Here is a 21,378-nt window from a genome sequence, read left to right as displayed (position 1 = left end):
ACCCTCCCACAGACACTGGAAGACAGAGGCCCAATCCTTCCTGATGATTACATGTCAAAGGAATGGCTTTCAGATCCTTTAGCAAGACCCTCCTGAGGTGTAGGAGATACACATCTCAAAGGGACAGAAAAAGGATTCACAATTGTCAACACTTTAGAGTAAATGCCTTAGGAAAGGGAGGTCAGGTGTTGGCTAGAACAAACTGTAGATTCTTTAGACAGCCCTGAGCTTTTCCAGAGAGGAACTCAAAAGGCAGCAGGGTTGTCCCAGGAACGTGGCCTTGGGCTGCAAGAAGCCAGTTAAAGTTCGGCCAAGACTCTTAGTGCAGGGGTTTGAATGGAGTGTTCTTGCCAAGAGTTTTTGCAGTTCTAAGTGTCTCCTCTTTTTGGATTAAAAAAGTAGTTCTCAAAGAAGTTATGGTCCCTTGGAGTTGCACCCCATGGATCTCCCTTCCAGAAAGAAGCTGCCATTCCCCTGCAAGGACAGCCTCCAGCTGCAGCCCCTTCAGGAAACCCCTCGGCATTTGAGCTGAAGCTATACTCTTCTTGAATAATCCTCAGTCAGCCACTGAGCACTCAGGTTGCTAGACCTGGCCGTTGCTAGACCTGTCCATTGCTACCCAACATGGGGCTCTTCTAATGGGCAACTTATGTGCCTAAGGCCCAGGTTGGCTGAGTCTTGTCAGATCTGATCACAATCCCAGGCTCTCCCTGCCCAACCCCTTGTCCTTCCTCCTTGTTTCTCATTCACATCCCCCAACACAACTATTGCACGCACTTCGGAATTCATCACAGTATCTACTTCCTGGGGTCCCCAAATAATCACAAGTGGCTTGTCCAAAACTACACTCACAGCAAATAGGTGCTCAAACCATAGTTTCTGAATGCCATGAAGGTGAAAACCCTATTGGAGATATTTACATTTTAACCAGATTCAAAATCTTTAGCTAAAGGAAAGACTTTCCCAAAGTGGGAATGACAGAATGAGCTAGAGGGAAACAGGGATGTGAGGGGCACTGGAAAAAAGATGGACCATCAGGGCCTCCCTGGAATGACTGAAATCACACCAAATGGTCTTTTAGTTCCATCCAGAAGATTAGAGAACTCATGCAGAGGCAACACCAGGATGCTAGCACCATGCCTTGTACATATTTCAATCACTATGGTTCTCACATTGCGTGGTAACTGATATGTCTGCCTCTCCCTTTAGAAGATGAGCTTCTCAATGGTACGACCTGTGTTTGATTCCATTTGGCATCCTCATTGCCTAGAACAAAACTTAGTACGTCATGTTAGTTCAATAATAGTTGAATAAATAATTGAGTCTAAGGGAAGTGGGAGTGTAGGGACAAAAGTGGGGTCATAATTATTATAGCCAATATTTACATAAGTGCATATCAGGTATTGTTCAAATTTTTTATCATGTATCGTCATGTCATTCAATCCACACGGTAACCCCATGAGACAGTTTTGCAAATGGTGGTGTCCAGGAAGCAGACACTGAGACAAAGCTTAGGGTGCAGGATGTTCAGTAGGAAACACCACTGTGATCCGCACCCATGGCATGGAGGGGAAGGAAAAAGGAAGGTTGGGTGGAGGAAATTGAGCCACAACACAGACCCAACAGCAGCCTCAGCCAACCCCATGGAGAGCTCTGGGACAAAAGTGATCCATCTGAGTTGTCCTGTGCTGAACCAAAGTGACCAAGACTTTATGCGTCTTCTCCCCTCAATCAGTCATTAGATGCTGGCCCTCCTGGGCAGGGCATGACCTTGGGTGAGGCTGCTCTCCGGGTCATGGTCCCAAAGGGGCCATCAGCAGAAGGCTATGTGCCAAAAGCACTCCCAGCAGCTGGGGCATCTCGGCAGCACATTTCTGTGTCTGTCACAGGTCCATCCATTATTGACCCCTTTATACGGATGAAGAAACTGAGGCATAAACACTTTAGTTAATGGCCATCCACGTCAGACAGTGAGTGGTGAAACCAGGATCAGACTCTGATAGTCCAGTGGGAGCCTGTGTTCCTGTTCACTACAGCTTACTCTTGATTGTGGTGCATGTAATTGTAGCAGTGGGCCATGGCTCCCCACATGCCCTAATAATGACTTGAAATCCTAACTTTGGAGAGGGTGACTTCATCCTTGCGTGCATGAAGGTTCACCTTTACGAATTATGAATCGCTGCAATCGGGAATGGAAAAGACACTGTTGGGTATGATACATGTAGAAAAGTGTTAACACGTGTTCTTGTCCAGCATTACGCTAGGCACCTTGAAGGATGTAAAGGTTCACGAGAAGCTTAGCGTTTAGGCAAGAGGATAAACCACAGACACATGAAATAATTATTGGAAAAAAATCCCAGAACAGTAAATGAGTAAGTGGGGGCTGACTGCTATGTTGGATAAAGGTAAAACAGGCAAAGGGCAAGCAAACCTTTAACAAGACAGTCCTCTATTGTGACAAAGCCCCAGCCCCATTAACACCGAATGACTGTGGGCCTTGGAACCCAAGTTAATAATAAAGTATGAAGTATAACCTAAGTGTAAAAGGAACTTGATGTACAAAGCCTGGGAAGGGCCCACAAACCTGAGTGCAAAGAAGTTTCCAGCTTTTGACAAGGCCTCATTTTCTCTGCCACTATACTGCCTTGAACTTTACATTACCCTAAGTGGCTCCTGGGTGATTAAAGACATTTTAACTGTAAATCTTAGCCACTTTTCCTTTATATGGGGGAGAGCACTTAAAAACTGAACAACAGGAGAATACTGTGGTTTACTTTACTGGGATTATGCGTAGGGTTTTCTTTATAAGATCTTTTATTTTTTATTATTTCATCATTCAACAACTGTTTAATGAGTACCATCAAGGTTGGGGTAGTAGTTTAGCACTGTGGTTAGGAGCACAGGGTTTGGCAGACAGCCTTGGTTTGAGTTATAGCCCTGCCACTTCCCAGATCTATGTCAAAGTACTTCTCTAATCCTCAGTTTCTTCATATGAAAAATGGGACTAAAGCAGTACTTGTCTAGTAGCATCATGGGAAGGACTAAAGAATTCATGTAAGGGCCTGGAACATATTAAGTGAACAGTGAGGTTATTTTTTACCAGTAACAGCCAGAGTAGGAGGAGTTTGGCCCAGATACTATGCTGGGTGCTGGAGATACAACAATAGCAAGAAAGACAAACATTCCCTGCCTTCCCAGGTCAGACAAGTAAGGTAAGTGGACAAGCAAGGTATTAACTGGTAAGATAAGAAAAATATAGAGTTTTATGGAAACAGGTAGCACTGACAAGGAGAGGGAAGTAAGTAAGTAAGTTCCAGAAAGATTTCTTGGAAGAAAACACATCATCACAACCTTTAAAAATCATATTATTTGCTGTAAATTATTTGGTTCTGGGCTAGAATGTAAGTTTCATGAGGGTAGGGACATTGTGCGTTGTGTTTGGTTTTGTATATCAAGCCCTTCGTGTGGTACCTGACACATAAGAGGCATTCAACTAGCTGGTGGTGAATGAGAGAATGAAGCGATTCCTAAGGTGGTAAGTAGGAGTTTTACAGATAAGGATGACAGGAAAGGTGTTCCAGGCAGATGAAGGAGTGTGCATGGAGTCACAGGAGGGAGCGAAACCATGGTGAGTGGAAGGAGCTGAACTGCAACCAGGCTGGAAAGCGTGTGGATGTGGATGCCGTGAGAGATGAAGCTGAGAAGGGACCAAATCAAGCAGGGTCTTGGAAACTGTGCTAAAAAGTCTGAACTTGATGCTCAGGTGTGAAACCCATAAGGATTTTAATCAAGGAAAGGATATAATCAGTATGTGGTTTTTAGGGTTCATTCCTTATTCTGTCAATACACTAATAACTCAAATCCATTTGAAGGAAAAAAATGGGTATTGCACATAAGCATAATTAGAAAGAAAAGTCATCTATCATCTCACCACTCAGAAATAACCACCATTTGACTAGAAATAACAAGCACCCTGTCGCAGCTATCTATCTACTGCTGTGTAACAAACCACCCCAAAACCTAGTGGCCTAAAATAATGATTTATTATTTTTCAAGAGTCTGTGTGTTAATTAGGATCAGTTGGGTTGTTCCCCCACTCCGTGTGGCTTAGCTGAAGATGCTCATGCAAGCTGTGTTCATCTGGGAGTTTAGCTGAGGCTGGAACATCCAAGATGGCTCCCATCTCCAAGAGCCTCTCTCTGCATGGGCTCTCTACGTAATCAGTAACCCAACCTGCTTCTTTGCACCATGGTGGCTGGCTTCCAAGAGGGATAAAAGGGAAGTTCTTGAAGCCTAGGCTTAGACATGCACTGAACTTCTTCCACTGCACATTAGTAGGCAAAGCTAGGCACAAGGCCAGCTGAAATTCAAGGGGAATGGAATCCACCTATTGATAGGAAGAGTAGCATGTGTGCACAGGGATGAGAGGACTCATTGGCTATTGGGAAACTATCTACCACACACTCCGATTTGCTAACCACAAAGCAAAGTTGTTGACCATTTCTGATATAAATAGTTAGAAAAACTCAAGTCAAGTGACAAATGCAAAGTACATGGTGTTTGGCCATGTAAGAATCTGATTAAGTCGGTTGCTTAAATAAGCTGGCACTTGGCATGCATGCCACGGAAGGTGGGAGGCAGTGGGGAACATCATATTAGAACCCAGTGTGCAGTGAAAGAAAGTGAAGGAAAAAGGCAGATCCTAGACCAAGAAAATGGTTAAAATTGTATTCTGGAGCCAATGTCTGTACACTTAACCTGAGTATTAACTCCAAGCTTAACAGGTGAATGCAACACATTATTTGTCCAATCTCGCTTCCTGAGAGTCAAATGGGTGGGGACCAAGGGGTCAGGGAGAGTTGTATTCCAGCATGCACTTTGGCAGAAGCAGCAAAGTGTGCACACCACATCATAGGAAATGACAGAATTGAAACCTGAAAAGCCAAATCTCTTGCCAAATCAAGGAGCAAGTATGAGACCAAAATGGCAGCCTTCTCCTCACCTCTGCTGTGAATGGGCAGGAGGCTTGATTCTCAATTTTATTCATCACAATTATGGGAAAGCCAACTGGTTGAATGGCCCGAGAAGGGTATAACCAGGCTCCTGGACTTGTCTGTGAGTCTACTTCTAACGCCTAAAGACAAAAGACATGAGAGTAGATCACTCCCTAACACCCTACACAAAAATAAGCTCAAAATGGATCAAAGACCTAAATGTAAGGCCAGAAACTATCAAACTCTTAGAGGAAAACATAGGCAGAACACTCTATGACATAACTCACAGCAAGATCCTTTTGGACCCACCTCCTAGAGAAATGGAAATAAAAACAAAAATAAACACATGGGACCTAATGAAACTTCAAAGCTTTTGCACAGCAAAGGAAACCATAAACAAGACCAAAAGACAACCCTCAGAATGGGAGGAAATATTTGCAAATGAAGCAACTGACAAAGGATTAATCTCCAAAATTTATAAGCAGCTCATGCAGCTCAATAGCAAAAAAACAAACAACCCAATCCAAAAATGCACAGAAGACCTAAATAGACATTTCTCCAAAGAAGATATACAGACTGCCAACAAACTCACGAAAGAACGCTCAACAGCATTAATCATTAGAGAAATGCAAATCAAAACTACAATGAGATATCATCTCACACCAGTCAGAATGGCCATCATCAAAAAATCTAGAAACAATAAATGCTGGAGAGGGTGTGGAGAAAAGGGAACACTCTTGCACTGCTGGTGGGACTGTGAATTGGTACAGCCACTATGGAAAACAGTATGGAGGTTCCTTAAAAAACTACAAATAGAACTACCATATGACCCAGCAATCCCACTACTGGGCATATACCGAGAAAACCATAATTCAAAAAGAGTCATGTACCAAAATGTTCATTGCAGCTCTATTTACAATAGCCCGGAGATGGAAACAACCTAAGTGTCCATCGTCGGATGAATGGATAAAGAAGATGTGGCACATATATACAATGGAATATTACTCAGCCATAAAAAGAAATGAAATTGAGCTATTTGTAATGAGGTGGATAGACCTAGAGTCTGTCATACAGAGTGAAGTAAGTCAGAAAGAGAAAGACAAATACCGTATGCTAACACATATATATGGAATTTAAGAAAAGAACAATGTCATGAAGAACCTAGGGGTAAAACAGGAATAAAGACACAGACCTACTTGAGAATGGACTTGAGGATATGGGGAGGGGGAAGGGTAAGCTGTGACAAAGCGAGAGAGAGGCATGGACATATATACACCACCAAACGTAAGGTAGATGGCTAGTGGGAAGCAGCCGCATAGCACAGGGAGATCAGATCGGTGTTTTGTGACCGCCTGGAGGGGTGGGATAGGGAGGGTGGGAGGGAGAGAGACACAAGAGGGAAGGGATATGGGAACAGATGTATAACTGATTCACTTCGTTATAAAGCAGAAACTAACACACCATTGTGAAGCAATTATACTCCAATAAAGTTGTAAAAAAAAAAAAAAAAGACAAAAGACAGTGCTCTCTAGTCCTGTCTTCCTCATCTCCACTGCCATTGCCTTAGTGCAGTCCTTCATCACTTCTTGGATTTTTGCAGGGCTCCTGATTGGTCTCCCCATTACGTTATTCATCTCCACCTGCTCCATCTTCCATATAGCTGCCAGTTACCTTTTTTTTTTTTTTTTTTTGCGGTACACGGGCCTCTCACTGTTGTGGCCTCTCCCATTGTGGAGCACAGGCTCCGGACATGCAGGCTCACGGCCATGGCTCACGGGCCCAGCCGCTCCATGGCATATGGGATCTTCCCGGACCGGGGCATGAACCCGTGTCCCCTGCATCGGCAGGCGGACTCTCTACCACTGCGCCACCAGGGAAGCCCCAGTTACCTTTTTTTAATACACGTTTTATAGCTCTAGGAAATGGCAAGGAAAAGAAAGACCAGAGAAAGGTGCCATGTTCTGATTAGGAAGAGACTTGTATGTCACAATATAGACTTTATCCTGATTGAGAAGTACCTACTGAATAATTTTTCAGGAGAGAAAATCAAATTTGCTTATTTTTTAAAGTTTTGCATATTTCAAAAGGATATCCAGGCAGCAAGGGTATCAGAAGTAAGCCTGGAGACTGAGAGATGATTAGGATATTGTACAATAGTAACCCTGCTAATAGAGAACAGGTCTGAGCCAAGCCAGTGGCAGAAAAGTGGAGACAGAGTAGATACACAGTATAAATGATAAACGGTGACCTCCAGGCTGGAGGTAGCAGGCAAGAAGAAATGAGGAAATCACCTAAGTTTCCAGCTTGAGTAGATGGAGTACCTACTCTCAAAACAGACACACAGGAAGAGCAGGTTTGGGCGTAATCAGAAACTTCCAAGTGGGACGACCAGTTTTGAACAAATAGGTTGGGAGTTCGGGAAAAGGGTCTAAATACAATGAAAACCAGAAAGGAGAACAGATGAAGTCACATGTGGACAGATTCACACAGAAAGACCATGTAGTAAGAAAAGCAGCAATAAAACCCTAGAAGAACTGAAGAGGGTTCAAGACTTGCAAAGCCACAAGTAACTTTTACAGCTCAACAAATCAAAATCTGAAAGCAGAATATATTGTCTACTATTTGCCAAATCGCTTAATAAGAGAGGGAGGGTCACTCAAGCAGAGATTCTCCACTAGGAGGGTAGGAAAACATGTCCCTATTGCCAGGGGAGAAGAGGTATTACATGAAAACCATATTCTGTATATCTCATTTTCTAACCAACTACAGCAAACAAAGGTCTACGAAACCAAACTAGATAGGGAAACTCATGCAAAAAAAAAAAAAAAAAGGGTTGTGGAGGCCACCACTTGCAGATCAAGCCTAAAGCTTGGGAAAAAAGATCCAAAGAGCTAGAGGCTGGCAAGGTCCAGTCAAAGCTAGCTCCCCTAGAGCTTATTCACCAAGCGACCTTCTGAAGAGAATTTGGCTTGTCTGCAGAGAGAGAAACTGTACTAACCTGCCAACGTGAGTATTCTGGTCTACTTGATACCTTTGGGCTTTCGCTATAAACTAATAGGCATTCAGGTTAATATGTCACTCTTTTAATATGAGTACACCCCAGAGAGAGGTCAACTCTCCAGTGACAGATTCACTTTCAGTATCTCCAAGGCTCAGGGCCAAACTGCAGTGAGGAAATACTACCTGGAGGGCTTCTGGTAACCAGAGACAGGGCTTATCCTGGAGGCGCTCCAGCCTCACTTCAAGCCTCCCCTCTGAAATACAGCAAGCACCTTTTCTTTTTCACCAAAAAGTTAAAAATTAAAATGTGACTGCAAACAAGGAGTACAATTCATTAATATTTTTATTTTGAGTTGTAATCTATTATTACTTCAAAAAGATTCACTTCAAAAAACATCCAATGGATGCTGACTTACCAATAAAAAAGTCAGTCATCGTTATATGATTTATAATACAGAATACACAATAAATTATATTTACATGCAATGACTAGACTATCACACACACGGTAAAAAAATACAGGATTTTTATGTACATTTTTAAAGATTTACATTTTCATATACAGTTTATAAAGTTTAAAAAAATTCTCTGTACAAAATCTCATGTGTACAGAGTTTATAAATCCCTATTCTTATGGCTGTACCACCACACAGATACGCTTAAAACTATAATACTACAAACACTTAGGTTTTTTTTTTTTTTTACACTTCATATTCAGTCTTGGCACCCATGTACAATACCATTATTTTTGAAACGTGAATTACAAAGGAAATACAATGTAATCATGCAGACTTTTTTAATAGAAGAAAATGAGACAAAATGTGCTACTAGATCAACATTTATCAATTCCATAGTTACCTAGTTCTGTTCAACTTGCTGCACTGCTCTCATACAGGTACATGCAAAACTAGATTATGGATTGTTTTAAAAACATTAAAATAATACTATAGTCTGACAACAGTCATTAGGAATGCAACTATCCAACAACCCTAGTCTGTTGCTTATTTCTGTTTTGGCAGAAACCTCAAAGAAATGAAGATATTACATACTAAAATTCACAGAAATGTCGACATTGTAATTCCTAAGTTTCTAGAGTCTGCATCAGATAGAACACTGATCATTTAAAAAAACAAAACAAAAAACAAACAAAAAAAGGTTTTTGACATTTAAGAGTATATTCTCTGCTCTGAGAATGGGGGGGTGGGGAGAGAGATCTAAGATAAACCATTAAAGGATTATCCGCTGTCCCTGCTAAGGAAGCACTTGCACACTCCCAATCTGTTTCAATAAAGACACCTGAAGGCTTAATAAAAAAGTTGAAGCTACACTATTCATCTTTAAAAATCTTCTTGAAAAGTAATAAATTGAAGGTATCAGCACCTTCCCTCCTCCCCCACGTAGCTAAAGATCAAGGAGAAAAATAAAGTGCCAATGTCTGAAGTATTGTTAATTGTTTAAGAGGCACTAACCCATTTGATGGCTTAGGATTAAATATGAAAATAGGCCAGATCTGATCTGAATAATAAATAGAAGGTAGGTATTCCAGAGTCTATGCAATTCCTGCCTAGATGGGGGCTGCACCAGGAAACTACCTACTCCCCCATTTATTGCTTTGAAACCTGTACATACACTTTAATTTTGGACCCAGAACAATGAGATTTCTAAGACGGAAAGCACAGTGTCTGTGCCACTTTGAAGCTGAAGAAGAAAGTGCACTCCTGATCACTGTGAGGGGAGCTGCTGAGGCTCTCTTCTCCACAACTCATATCTTCACAAGAGTCCTCGCTAAAAGGAAAAAGACAGAGAGAAGAGGATCCCATCATTTAAAACACATTTAAATGTCGTACACGCAAAATTAAACTGCTGAACAAGTAGCTCTAGTCTCAGGATTTCTACATTCAAAATTTAAGCTCTACAGAGACAAAATTCAACTTAGAAGGACTTCCTAAAGTGAAGTGTATTATAATCTCCTTAAAAAATACAGATTTGCTTAAGAGGTTTAAACAAATTACCACTTGCCAAACTATTATTCTTGTACCAAGTAATAACTCTGTCAGCAACTAACTATAGAATTCTAAGTATTTTAAATCCAGTAAATGCAAACTAATGACAAAGATCTCCTATCACATGGTTTTGATGTCTTTCTTGCATCAGTAATTGCATCACTGAACTTCTCAAATATCAAACTAAGAAACCAACGAGCTAGGAAAATGGAACTTATGGTCTCTTCTCCCTACAGCATAGAACAATGAAATTCAATAAAATTAAATAATTCACTTTACTAACAAAAATAAACTCTGAAGAAGACAACGGCATTTGACAGAACTAAACATCTCTACAGGACTCTGCCACATCAGTGGTGGCAGTTCCCTTTACCTTCAAGTCATTTAACCCACAGCCTCTGTCCATAGGACCATTTCAGAAATCCATACTAACGTTAAAAAACCCAGAATGCTGTATTTTTAACTAAACTGTACTTCAAAAAGCAAAGAAGATGGGAAACAACCAGTTTTTTTAAACATGAGCAGTGAAATAAGTCAGAGAACAACAAATACTGTATGATCTCACTTATATGTGGAATCTGGAAATGCAAAACAGAACTCACAGATGCAGAGAACAGATGGGTGGTTGCCGGATTTGGGGGGAGGGGGTGGTAGGTGAAGGTGGTCAAAAGGTACAAACTTCCAGTTATAAGTCCCGGGGAGGTAATGACATATAGGATGCTGGTTTTTGTTGTTGTTTTGTTTTTTTAATTTTTATTTTATTTATTTATTTATTTTTGGCTGTGTTGGATCTTCATTGCTGCACACAGGCTTTCTCTAGTTGCGGTGAGCAGGGGCTACTCTTCGTTTGGGTGTGCAGGCTTCTCATGGCGGTGGCTTCTCTTGTTGCGGAGCACGGGCTCTAGGAGCATGGGCTTCAGTAGTTGTGGCTCGCAGGCTCTAGAGTGCAGGCTCAGTAGTTGTGGCGCAGGGGCTTAGTTGCTCCGCGGCATGTGGGATCTTCCCAGACCAGGGCTCGAACCCGTGTCCCCTGCATTGGCAGGCGGATTCTTAACCACTGCGCCACCAGGGAAGCCCCATTGTTGTTTTTTAATAAAGAAAAAAAGTGGGGAGGAGGGGGTACACTTCCAAACTATTGCCTATTTTAATAAAACTACTTCTGGTTAATTTTCTTACCCAAAGAAATGATGCTATCAGAGGTAGGGGCTCTGATACACAAAAATCAGTAACATTTAGTCTGGGGAAGTCTCATTAGTCAAGGAACCTGCTTACCTTTCACTTTCATCAAAACACCCCACCTCCGGTATTGTGGGCAACTCAGGAACACTATAGTAGCTATTGTGGAGGTTCTGGGCTGTGCGCCTTGAAACAATCCAAACCAACTTCTTAAGATCTGGTTTGCAACATTCAGGAGAAGAATATTCAGCTAGGCATTTAGAAACTAACTCCCTCCAGTAAACAAACTCGGAGTCATTAACCTGAAAAAAATATTTAAATGAAGAGGTTATGACAGCGGTTCCCAAACCTTGCCGCACCTTGGAATCACCCTGGGATCCTTAAAAAAATACTGATGCCTGGCTCCCACCCTCAGATACTCTTATTTAATTGATATGAGGTGTCATCTGGGCATCAAGGTTTTTTTAAAGCTCCCCAGGTGATTCTAATGTGCAGTCAAAATGTGGTAACCACTGCTTTAGGGGAGGAGCACCACAGGTATAAATCACTTACATAGGATTCAATACAGAGAATACTCTGCCTATCTTAAGAAAGCACACTAACCTAAAAACACTAGGTCTGTTAATAAATCAGTTATCAAGTATATACTTTGATAGTCGCAATGCAAAGGAATTTAACATAATTTACGTTTCTGTAACATAGCATTACTTGGATTGCTAAAATATGCATTTACATTAAGACACCAGATATATGCAAATGGAGAAGTTGGCAGTGTGAGAGAAGAGGAACTCCCCCAGAAGGGCACAGTTCCTCCACCACTGGGGAGTGCCCCGATTTATTTCATGGAATCAATTTTCACTGAAGATGTCTCCAAATGACATTATTATAAAAGGTTTAGATTCAAACTAGTAAACTCGTGATTAAAACAAAAGCTGGAAGTTATGTATTAAAACAAAATGCTTCACGTTGCGTGTACTTGACCACAAAACAGATGATGATTTTTTTTTTTTTTTTTTTTTTTTTTTTTGCGGTATGCGGGCCTCTCACTGTTGTGGCCTCTCCCGTCGCAGAGCACAGGCTCCGGACGCGCAGGCTCAGCGGCCATGGCTCACGGGCCCAGCCACTCTGCAGCATGTGGGATCTTCCCAGACCGGGGCACGAACCCGTGTCCCCTGCATCGGCAGGCGGACTCCCAACCACTGCGCCACCAGGGAAGCCCCAGATGATGATTTTATATCATCTTGGCCTCCATTTCCACCTAATCCAGTCACATCTTAATCCCCTGGTAGCCTGGCTTCTACCACTCTCTTATTCTCCTGACATCACCTCCTACATCCCCTACATGGGGAAACCGCCAACACTGAAAACCCAGAGTTTTAATCAACCCCTAAGCAAAGGACTCCCCCAAATTTCTTACGGTTTCAACTATTATTTCCTCATGGGAAATTGCTAATCTCAATCTCCAACTATAATTTATCTGGAGTTTTTAGTCCAGACTGCCAATTATCTGCTAGATATCTACCTATCTGTAAGGTATACAAGTACCTAAAATCATACTTCTTTGATCACAGTTAACTTCTCTCCAATTTCCCTCAATGGTACCAATATTCTCTCCACCATTAGGTCCAAATCTTGGTCATTCGTGACTCCCTGCCTCATTTCCATGCTTGGCCTCTAAAAACCACTGAGCTGGGTGTACTTCTTCCTGCTTGTGCCTATCACCTAGATATTCTATCTACAAGCCTACCCTAAAATGATTCCCAAACCCTTCTAGTCCACCAGCTTCCTAGCCGTAAGCCTTTGCTGCCCAAACTTCCACTGTCTAAGATTCTTTTGGTAGAACCAGGTTCCAAGTCACTGTGCCTCTCACGGTCTACCCTACTTCTCTGCTAACCAAATCCCGAAGTATTCCCTATGTTCAGACACAGACCCTACGGGACTGCGACACAGAACTGTAAATGACAGAACACCCTGCTTCGTGTTCAGTTCCATACTTCTCCAACTAGACTATCAGTTTAAGAAAAAGGACTGTGCTTATGTTTGGTTTACAACTCTTTATGATTGAAAAAACTTATAAGGCTGGACTGACAAAGGAGTTTAAAAGAAAAACATAGCCAGGGCTTCGCTGGTGGCGCAGTGGTTGAGAGTCCACCTACCGATGCAGGGGACACAGGTTTGTGCCCCGGTCCGGGAAGATCCCACATGCCGTGGAGCAGCTGGGCCCATGAGCCATGGCTGCTGAGCCTGTGTGTCTGGAGCCTATGCTCCACAATGGGAGAGGCCACAACAGTGAGAGGCCCATGTACCGCAAAAAAAAAAAAAAGTAGTTGATGTTATCTTGGTAATGCTACTAAACGGATGATGACTCAGTCCTACAGATGTAATGGGATGCCATTCGTGCATTTACTAACTCTACTTCTTAATATACATTTTATTTTATTTATTTTTAAATAAATTTTTTTTGGGGGGGGCTGTGTTGGGTCTTCGTTGCTACACACAGGCTTTCTTTAGCTGTGGCGAGCACAGGCTTCTCACTGCGGTGGCTTCTCTTGTTGCGGAGCACGGGCTCAGCAGTTGCGGCTCGTGGGCTCTAGAGCACAGGCTCAGCAGTATGGAGCATGGGCTTAGTTGCTCTGCAGCATGTGGGATCCTCCTGGACCAGGGCTCGAACCCCTGTCCCCTGCATTGGCAGGTGGATTCCTAACCACTGCGCCACCAGGGAAGCCCTTAATACGCATTTTAGAACAACGTGCATGGGGTAATGTGGACCGCTGTATTACCAACTGGCAAGAAGACTACAGAAGGGATGTCTAAATGCAGAAAGAAGCTAGCCTAAGTGACCGGGTTCCCTTCCAGCTTCATACTGTCTGGGGTGAAGCTGCATTTGTAGAACATGAACACTTAAGATACAAGAATAAATGAGTAAAAGTTAAGAGCCCCATAAAGTGTTACTTAATGATTAAGTCACCACAGAAAAGATAAAATAAAACACTAGGAAGAAACTTGCTTTAAAGAATAAGTTCTGAAGATATTTACCTTGGAATGTTTTTTAACAAGCAGGAGAATTTCCAATAATTCAATGGATTTCAAAGTTTCTACTTCTAAATTGAGAAGGCACAAAGCTAATACAGATGGCTACAAGAAAAAAAAAGAAAAATAATTTTTTTTAATTCGAAATAGAAACTGCGGGGGAAAAAACAAACTGTGAGATATATATAAGAAAGAAATTGACTTACTTTTGCTTTTGAAAAGATAAGTCGGCAGCAGCAAGCTTTCAGCTGAGCTTCCAGTTTATCAAGGCTCAGTATTTCTTTCCTATACAATGAAAAGAAAGAACAAAATATTTATTTATTAAACTTCTAAAGATTTAAACAATTCTAAGGACTTGTCATTAAAAGTCCAAGCTGAAAGTTTGGAGCAGGTAAAAACATAAATTTCACTAGCATTCTAATTCTTTACTGTTACTTATAGCAATGCTGAAGTAGAAAATCTTAATTTTTAATCCCACTGACCTTTCTGAAGTATGACAAAGTACTATAGTATGGTATAAGTGCAAGAAGTTTAAGGCAGTAGTAGCTTCCAATTCATAGTGCAATTTTTCGGAAATGATTTTTTCCATCCGTTTTATGTCAGAAGCAGTACATTTACATTGGCTAATCCGGATTACATCAAGAGTAGACGGAATATTGCATTCTTCTTCAACTATTCTAGCAGCCAGCAAAAAACAACAGACTCCAATGCAAGACAAATGTTTAGGTTTCACCTGAAAAACAAAGAACAAAACATTTCTTCCAACAATTGTCACTTTAACTTAGCAAAGCAGACACTTAAAAGAATATTGTAATGAACCCCTATTCTTAAGACAGAACACAATCAAGCTGCTTCCCCGTACTTACCCTTACACACAGTTATACTTAATCATTTTTACATTTTAAGCTGTCTTAACCTCCCTTTAAAAAACAAAAAAGACATTTTCAGCATTTAAATTACTTAAATGTGGGTAAAAATTTTTAACGCAAGTTCAAAAGCTAGGTTTCTCGCAGTTATACATTGTATTTCAAACTTATGAAATTCATAATAGTACAACCTCCCCCAAAATAAATTAAGCCTTCCAACACCAAGAAAATATACTTCTTTGGATATAAAAATAATACATTCATCTTTGTTTCTTCTTATCTATTTAAGAATCATCCCATACTTCATTGCAAATTTCCCCAAGAGAGATATTGCATCAGATGTGCAGAGTAGAGCATATGTACAAGCTGCCATGGACAGACGGCTTCCCTTTCAGTGCCCTGAAAACTGACCCAGCAGCTGACAGCAATCCTACTGGCAGAAGTATCACCACATTTAACAGTTACTGGTAATTGGTTTTTTTTTTAATTTATTTTTTATTGAAGTATAGTTGAATTACAATGTTAATTACTGCTGTACAGCAAAGTGACTCAGTTATACCTATATATACACATTCTTTTTCATATTCTTTTCCATTATGGCTTATCACAGGATATTGAATATAGTTCCCTGTGCCATACAGTAGGACCTTGTTGTTTATCCATTCTCTATATACCAGTTTGCATCTGCCAATCCCAAACTCCCACTCCTACCCTCTCCCACTCCCCTCCCGCTGGCAACCACCAGTCTACTCTCTATGTCCCTGATTCTGTTTCTGTTTCACTGATAGGTTCATTTGTGTCATATTTTGGATTCCACATATAAGTGATATCATATGACTTGCTGGTAATTGTTAATAAGAGTGTGGCTCCCTGCTTGGAAAAGATTTCTCATAGTGAAGGCAATAGGTCACCTTTAACATACTGCTTTACTTCCATTTGCCATGTTTCAAGTGTTTAAAAACACCTAGGCTCAACAGAAACATAACGGAAGATGAAAATATGAAAACCTTATTTTGAGAGCTATGTATATAGAAACACCTAAAAAAACAGTTGTCTTCATTTTTTCACATCCTTAAAGAGAAGGTATGTAAGAGGTACAGGAAAACCTAACTTAAGATACAATAATATGCTTACTTTTGTAGTCTCTTAGTCTGGACTAAAGATCACAGTTCCAAATATTAAAAATGTTTATGTATAGTGAAATAATTACATTCATTTGCCAAATATTTACTGAATCCTTGTATTCTAGGCATCATGCTAGGCACTGGATATAAAAAAATGAAGTTTTATTTATAAAAACGATGAAATACCTTCATAAGAGCCAAGAATCTGTCCAAAATATTGACAGCCAGCACAAAAGTTTCAGTGCAAGATCCAAAAAAGTTGGTTAAACTCCTTAAATCTTCTACTTTGGCATTTCTCAATCTTGGACACAAAGTGTTATCATTCTGCAACAAAAACCAAGAGCCAAAGTTTATGACTGTCTTAGAACTAGAATGGACAATACACACAGATTCAAATAAGGTAATTTTTTCCCCTGAATCTTCAAGAATATGGGGGACTATCAGTTAACCAAAGCACTACAGTTTTTTTAGATACAAAATGTGTATACAACACTGCTTTTTAAAAATATACATCATAAAACACATTCAGCAATTCAATATAAAGCAAACTGTTGCCACACTTCCAGAGGATAAGAGCAAATATAATTCAATTCCCTTGTAATGGACATCTAGAAGTTTCCTTGCTTGTTTTCTTTAAAAAAAAAAAAATCACTTAAGAGCCTACATAGGCAGAGGATATTTCCACTAATGACCTGCTCAGTTCCCAGGGAGTCTCCCATTCTGAAGCTGCAGGCTGGGGGGTGCATTTGAAGCCACACTTCCCTAGATTTAGTATCACTCTCATTCTTGCTAAGAAACAAAAGCATGACCCTGTATTAAGATTTATCTTAGTACTCTAGGACGACCACTTGTGGTCTTAAGAAACTTTGCAGCCTTTAGTCTAGATTCAACTGAAAAAAAAAAAAAAAAAAAATTTAAAGTTATCTCCCCAAGCCCTGTCAGCGACTAGAGCAAGTTATCTTTCCTGGGACTTACCTCCGGGGTAGCCTCGATCAAGCTCAGCCCTTTTTCTCGAGGTTGGAATCTCTGTTCTTGTTCTAGGTAGAGGTTCAACAATCCGAAGAGCTGGACCCCTTCACGACCGGCCAAGTACTCTGCCCCCAAATCCTTCATCTGTAGCAAAGACACCACACACAGTTAGAATGTATCCTGGAGCGGGGAGTGGGGAGGGGGGAGGGGGGAGCACAAAAGAGCTGGGGCCAATACCTCCAGCGAGGGGCGCCCCAGCACACCCCAGAGAAAAGCGGGTGAGGGAACCAGTCACGTCCAGCCGAACCCCGGAGCAATCCTCCCCCACCGCCAGGGAGGTGTGGCAGGGGGAGGGGCCGTGGTCACGTCCGCCGGCTAGCGCTGGGTCAGACCGGCCAGCCCCCTTCTCCCAGCCGTTTCACAAACAGGAAACTGTCCTCTGGCGGCGGTGTCCGGACGGTCCGCCCCACCTGAAGTCGCGGGCGGAGGGGTTTCTGCCCAGTGGAACGCACCGGGGTCTCCGAAGGTAGCGGGTCCGGGAGGTAGGGGCTTTGCACAACGTGGGGGGAGGGAAAGTCTCGCGACTGAACAAAGAACCGGAGGGAGGAGACTCCCGAGCCCCGCCCCTCCCGCGGAGCCCATTTCCAGAAGCCCCTCTCGCTGGAGTCCAGCCCCCAAGCCTTCTCCATCCGCTTCGGCAGCGCCTCCTCTGAACAAAACCCGAGAGGCAGAGACCTAGGTCCCGGAGAGCGCTGGGGTGGCGCGGCCCACCCGATCGACAGCCCGCCCCGTGCCCAGACAATACCCTTCCATCCACCGATGCCCTGATTCCGCAACTCTGCGGAGACTCGGGGCTGTCAATCCAAGAAGAACCACCCCAGCGAGGCACCGTGACAAAATGAGGGAGGGGGGGGACACCAAAGAACTGTCTTCAGCCTCCTCGACCCTCCATCCATCCATCCCATCAGCATCTCCGCCTCTGGGAGCCCACTGCCCCAGGGCTGAGGGCAGGACCGGAATCGCACCCCAAGCTGAGGGGTGGGCACTCTGACATCGCTCTTCGCAGTCCCGACCATGAACAAAGAAGCTCCGCGATCCCGGGTGGGCCCACTCACCGTGCTGGAGCCGCGCCTCCACCGGCCCGCGGCGTCACGGTCGGATGGGACTGGGCGCGGCGGGGACGTCCGGACCTGTCTCCGAGGTCAGGGACCCGCCGCCTCAATGGTACCCCCGACCGGCATCCGACCCTTCCCCCCTGCCACCGCCGCCTCGGCCTCACAGCCCCGGCTTCATCCCACTCCCTGCGCGCCCACCCTCCGGCTGGGGCGCTGTGCCTGTCCCTCAAGCCCTGCCCCACTATGGGTTCCACCGCCGCTGACGCCGCCACCACCGCGGAGGCCCCAATAAAACCCCTTGTTTTTGTTTTGAGTTTCCGACGCCCCCAAGGGGGCGGGGCACGTGACTCCCCGCGGAGGGATCCGCCGCCTTCTCAACAGACTTTGAAAAAGAGTCCCTCCCCTAAGTGTACGTCTCCAGCCAGATTTGTGGCCTCCTCAACTCGCCTTTTCTTTACTGAGCCACTCCTCCCTCCCAAGGAGGAGGATGAAATTTGGGCACGGCTTTATTCCTCTATTGATCCTACGGAGGACGGAAAGGGAATGATGGGCGTGAGGGGCGGAAGGAGATAGTTTCTGGTCGCATTGCACCTTTTAAAGGTCCCCGATTTGTTTTGTTTTCGCTGTTTTGAAAAGTCCGCCCAAAGTAGCGGACTCCCCGATTGGATATCGGTGGGGGGCGAGCAGGATGCTGAAGCTCTGATTTAGTCTCGAATCCGGATTGGCTAACTGATTATCCTTTGAGCCCTCTGATTGGTTTTCACTGTATCCTGCGCTTCTATCTGCCTCAGGGCCTTAGCAACTCTGGTGTCTGGATTGCGCATGCCTGGGTGGACCACTTCGGAGAAATTCACTAACCTGCCCAGGGGTCTGTACCTTCCCACCGCCATCACCAACACTGACCCACCCCGCCCCCGGCCCGGTCCCAAGGGAATACCACGCATGGTTCTCACCTCCGAAGAGCTAAAATAGCTAGATAACCTTTGTGACAACTTCTTCCACCACGGGAGGGTTTTCTACGTTCCATCTTTATTTTGTTCTGCAGGTCAATTTTGCGATAACCAGTCAAGTTATTGTAAAATTGTCGGGGTGCTTACTGAAATATTTACGAGTAAAATGCTATCATCTTTGTATTTGCTTTAAAGTTTACCGACCAAAAGGAAAAAAAAAATGGAGAGGAACTGTGAAACAAGATTGGCAAAAAGAGTTGTTGAAACTGGGTGATGGATACGGGAGGGTTTGTTATACTATTCTTTCTACTTTTGTGTACCTTGAAATTTTTCCGTAATAAAAATAAATATTCAATAAAGGGCCTTTTAAAAACAAAAAATTACCTGTGCACATTGACAATGGCAAGCAAACATCTAATAATTGCCTACCTCCTGAGGTTGTACTTGTATTGTTGTTTTAATGAAGACTCAGAGAGGCTTCTTGGTCCTTGGTCACCCATAAATTATCATTTATTGTCCATTACAGAGTTGTTATTAAGAGGCGACACCTCTCCTGAGGCGGGACAAAAAGCAAAGCAAAGAGTGCCTTAGGCCAGAGAAATTTTCACATGGAATATCTTTTGGGGGATGTAAGAGGCTCTCCCCCAACGTTTATAGTTATTTTCTTTACTTTCTCTTGCTTCAGTTCCTCGCTGGCCATCTGCTAAATATGCAAATCGGTAAATAGCACTTTCTCGAGTTCTACTCTAAATAATTAGCCCTAAGGAACTGATTTCTCTTTTCTGCCCTTCTGTATGTTTTCTGTGCATGTTTGGTTACTTGTAAAATTGTTTGGTTACTTGTAAAATATGCACATAACATAGCTTTCACAACAGCTTTTTCTTTTTTCCAGAGCAGCTAAGGAATTTTAGAAATAGATCCCTTTGCTTGTTAGCTGGGACTAGACATAGATGTCTGGAGCACAGAGCAACTTGTGGGTAGGCAGCTCAAAGAGCTAATCCTCCTATTTCAGAGAGGTGTGGCCTTGTTCAGGGTTTTGGAAATTTAATAAAATTACATTAACAAATGGGACTTTTTTTCAAGTAAAAGGGCAAAGGTAGAAGAGGAACATAAGTTATAGAATAAGTGATGTGAAGAAGGAAATGTAAAATTATGTGGTAGAAGATTTTTTAAATAATAGAGAAGATATAAGACAAAAAGGAAGAAATGGAGAAATTGGCCTTTGCCTACATCATTAACTGTTATAAAGGTCTACAAAATGTATACTATTTCTTTTATAATTGTTATTTGATGTATCTTTTAACAGGCAGCCTCTTGAATGATGAGCAGTTCTCTCTCAAGAAAGCTTTGTAAATGCTGTTGAATTTCCTCCTCTTTGCAGATCCTGTTCAGTATAGAAAAGACTTATCAAGTTCTCTGATATGGAGCCCCTTGTTCATTTTACTCCACGTATCTTTTTAAGATAAAAGAAAGCAATCATTAAAAAATAACTGGTCCAGGGCTTCCCTGGTGGCGCAGTGGTTGAGAGTCCACCTGCCGATGCAGGGGACATGGGTTCATGCCCCGGTCTGGGAGGATCCCACATGCCGTGGAGCAGCTGGGCCCGTGAGCCATGGACGCTGAGCCTGTGTGTCCGGAGCCTGTGCTCCGCAACAGGAGAGGCCGCAACAGTGAGAGGCCCGCGTACAGCAAAAAAAAAAAAAAAAAACTGGTCCAGTAATTAAATCATCCTTTTTTAAAAAAAAAAACAACACCTCCTTTTAACAATGATTATCTTCTGGGGGAGAAAATGATGCAAGTCTCTTTTGACTCTGCTGATTCTTTTTTGTTTTTGGATGTGTGTTAATTTTTTTAATTTCAAAAATTAAAAAAAAATTTTTTAATGGCAGCCTTCCTCCAGGCTCTATTTGTCCTTATCACGTTGGCTCATTTTGCTGCAGTTGTAGGTCTTAGGTATCAAAAAGACATTCTCCCCGAGGCTAATCAGCCTTTACCTGTCAGCTGCCTTTCAGTCTTTGCTAAACTCTCTTGAGGGCAATTTTCCTTCATCACGTGCGCATACAAAATAGGGAATCAGAAATGTGGCAGTCCTCAAGAAGGGCCTGGAGGGGACTTATCTCATTATATTTGGTCTTCTGCAGCACACTGATG

General features: G+C 42.7%; 1 protein-coding gene across 2 annotated transcripts; it reads right to left on the bottom strand.

Moving 5' to 3' along the window:
* Nucleotides 1-8,324: 8,324 nt before the first annotated feature.
* CCNG2 (cyclin G2) lies at nucleotides 8,325-18,585 on the bottom strand. 2 transcript variants are annotated; one of them, XM_081227861.1, is made up of 8 exons: nucleotides 18,278-18,585; nucleotides 17,169-17,306; nucleotides 16,380-16,517; nucleotides 14,686-14,936; nucleotides 14,410-14,488; nucleotides 14,210-14,308; nucleotides 11,270-11,475; nucleotides 8,325-9,779 (listed from the first exon to the last, which is right to left on the bottom strand). In XM_081227861.1, the coding sequence occupies exons 2-8, from the start codon at nucleotides 17,304-17,306 to the stop codon at nucleotides 9,656-9,658; spliced, it is 1,035 nt and encodes a 344-aa protein (XP_081083987.1). In that variant the 5' UTR covers nucleotides 18,278-18,585; the 3' UTR covers nucleotides 8,325-9,655. The 2 variants fall into 2 exon arrangements, with proteins under 2 accessions (XP_081083987.1, XP_081083988.1); XM_081227862.1 differs by lacking the exon at nucleotides 18,278-18,585 and adding an exon at nucleotides 17,400-17,508.
* Nucleotides 18,586-21,378: the final 2,793 nt, after the last annotated feature.

Source organism: Mesoplodon bidens, assembly GCF_964165515.1.
Source record: "Mesoplodon bidens genome assembly, chromosome: 1".
Classification (NCBI taxonomy): domain Eukaryota; kingdom Metazoa; phylum Chordata; class Mammalia; order Artiodactyla; family Ziphiidae; genus Mesoplodon; species Mesoplodon bidens.
The sequence above is the reverse complement of the archived record's forward strand: the minus strand, read 5'-3'. Positions and strand labels throughout refer to the sequence as shown.

Coding starts and splice junctions, on each gene's coding strand:
- CCNG2 (XM_081227861.1), bottom strand. CDS start 17,306: ATGAAGGATTTGGGGGCAGAGTACTTGGCCGGTCGTGAAGGGGTCCAG. Junction 14,937..16,379: donor GATTCTTGGCTCTTATGAAG/GTATTTCATCGT, acceptor TTTGTTTTTCAG/GTGAAACCTAAACATTTGTC. Junction 14,309..14,409: donor TTATCTTTTCAAAAGCAAAA/GTAAGTCAATTT, acceptor TTTTTCTTGTAG/CCATCTGTATTAGCTTTGTG.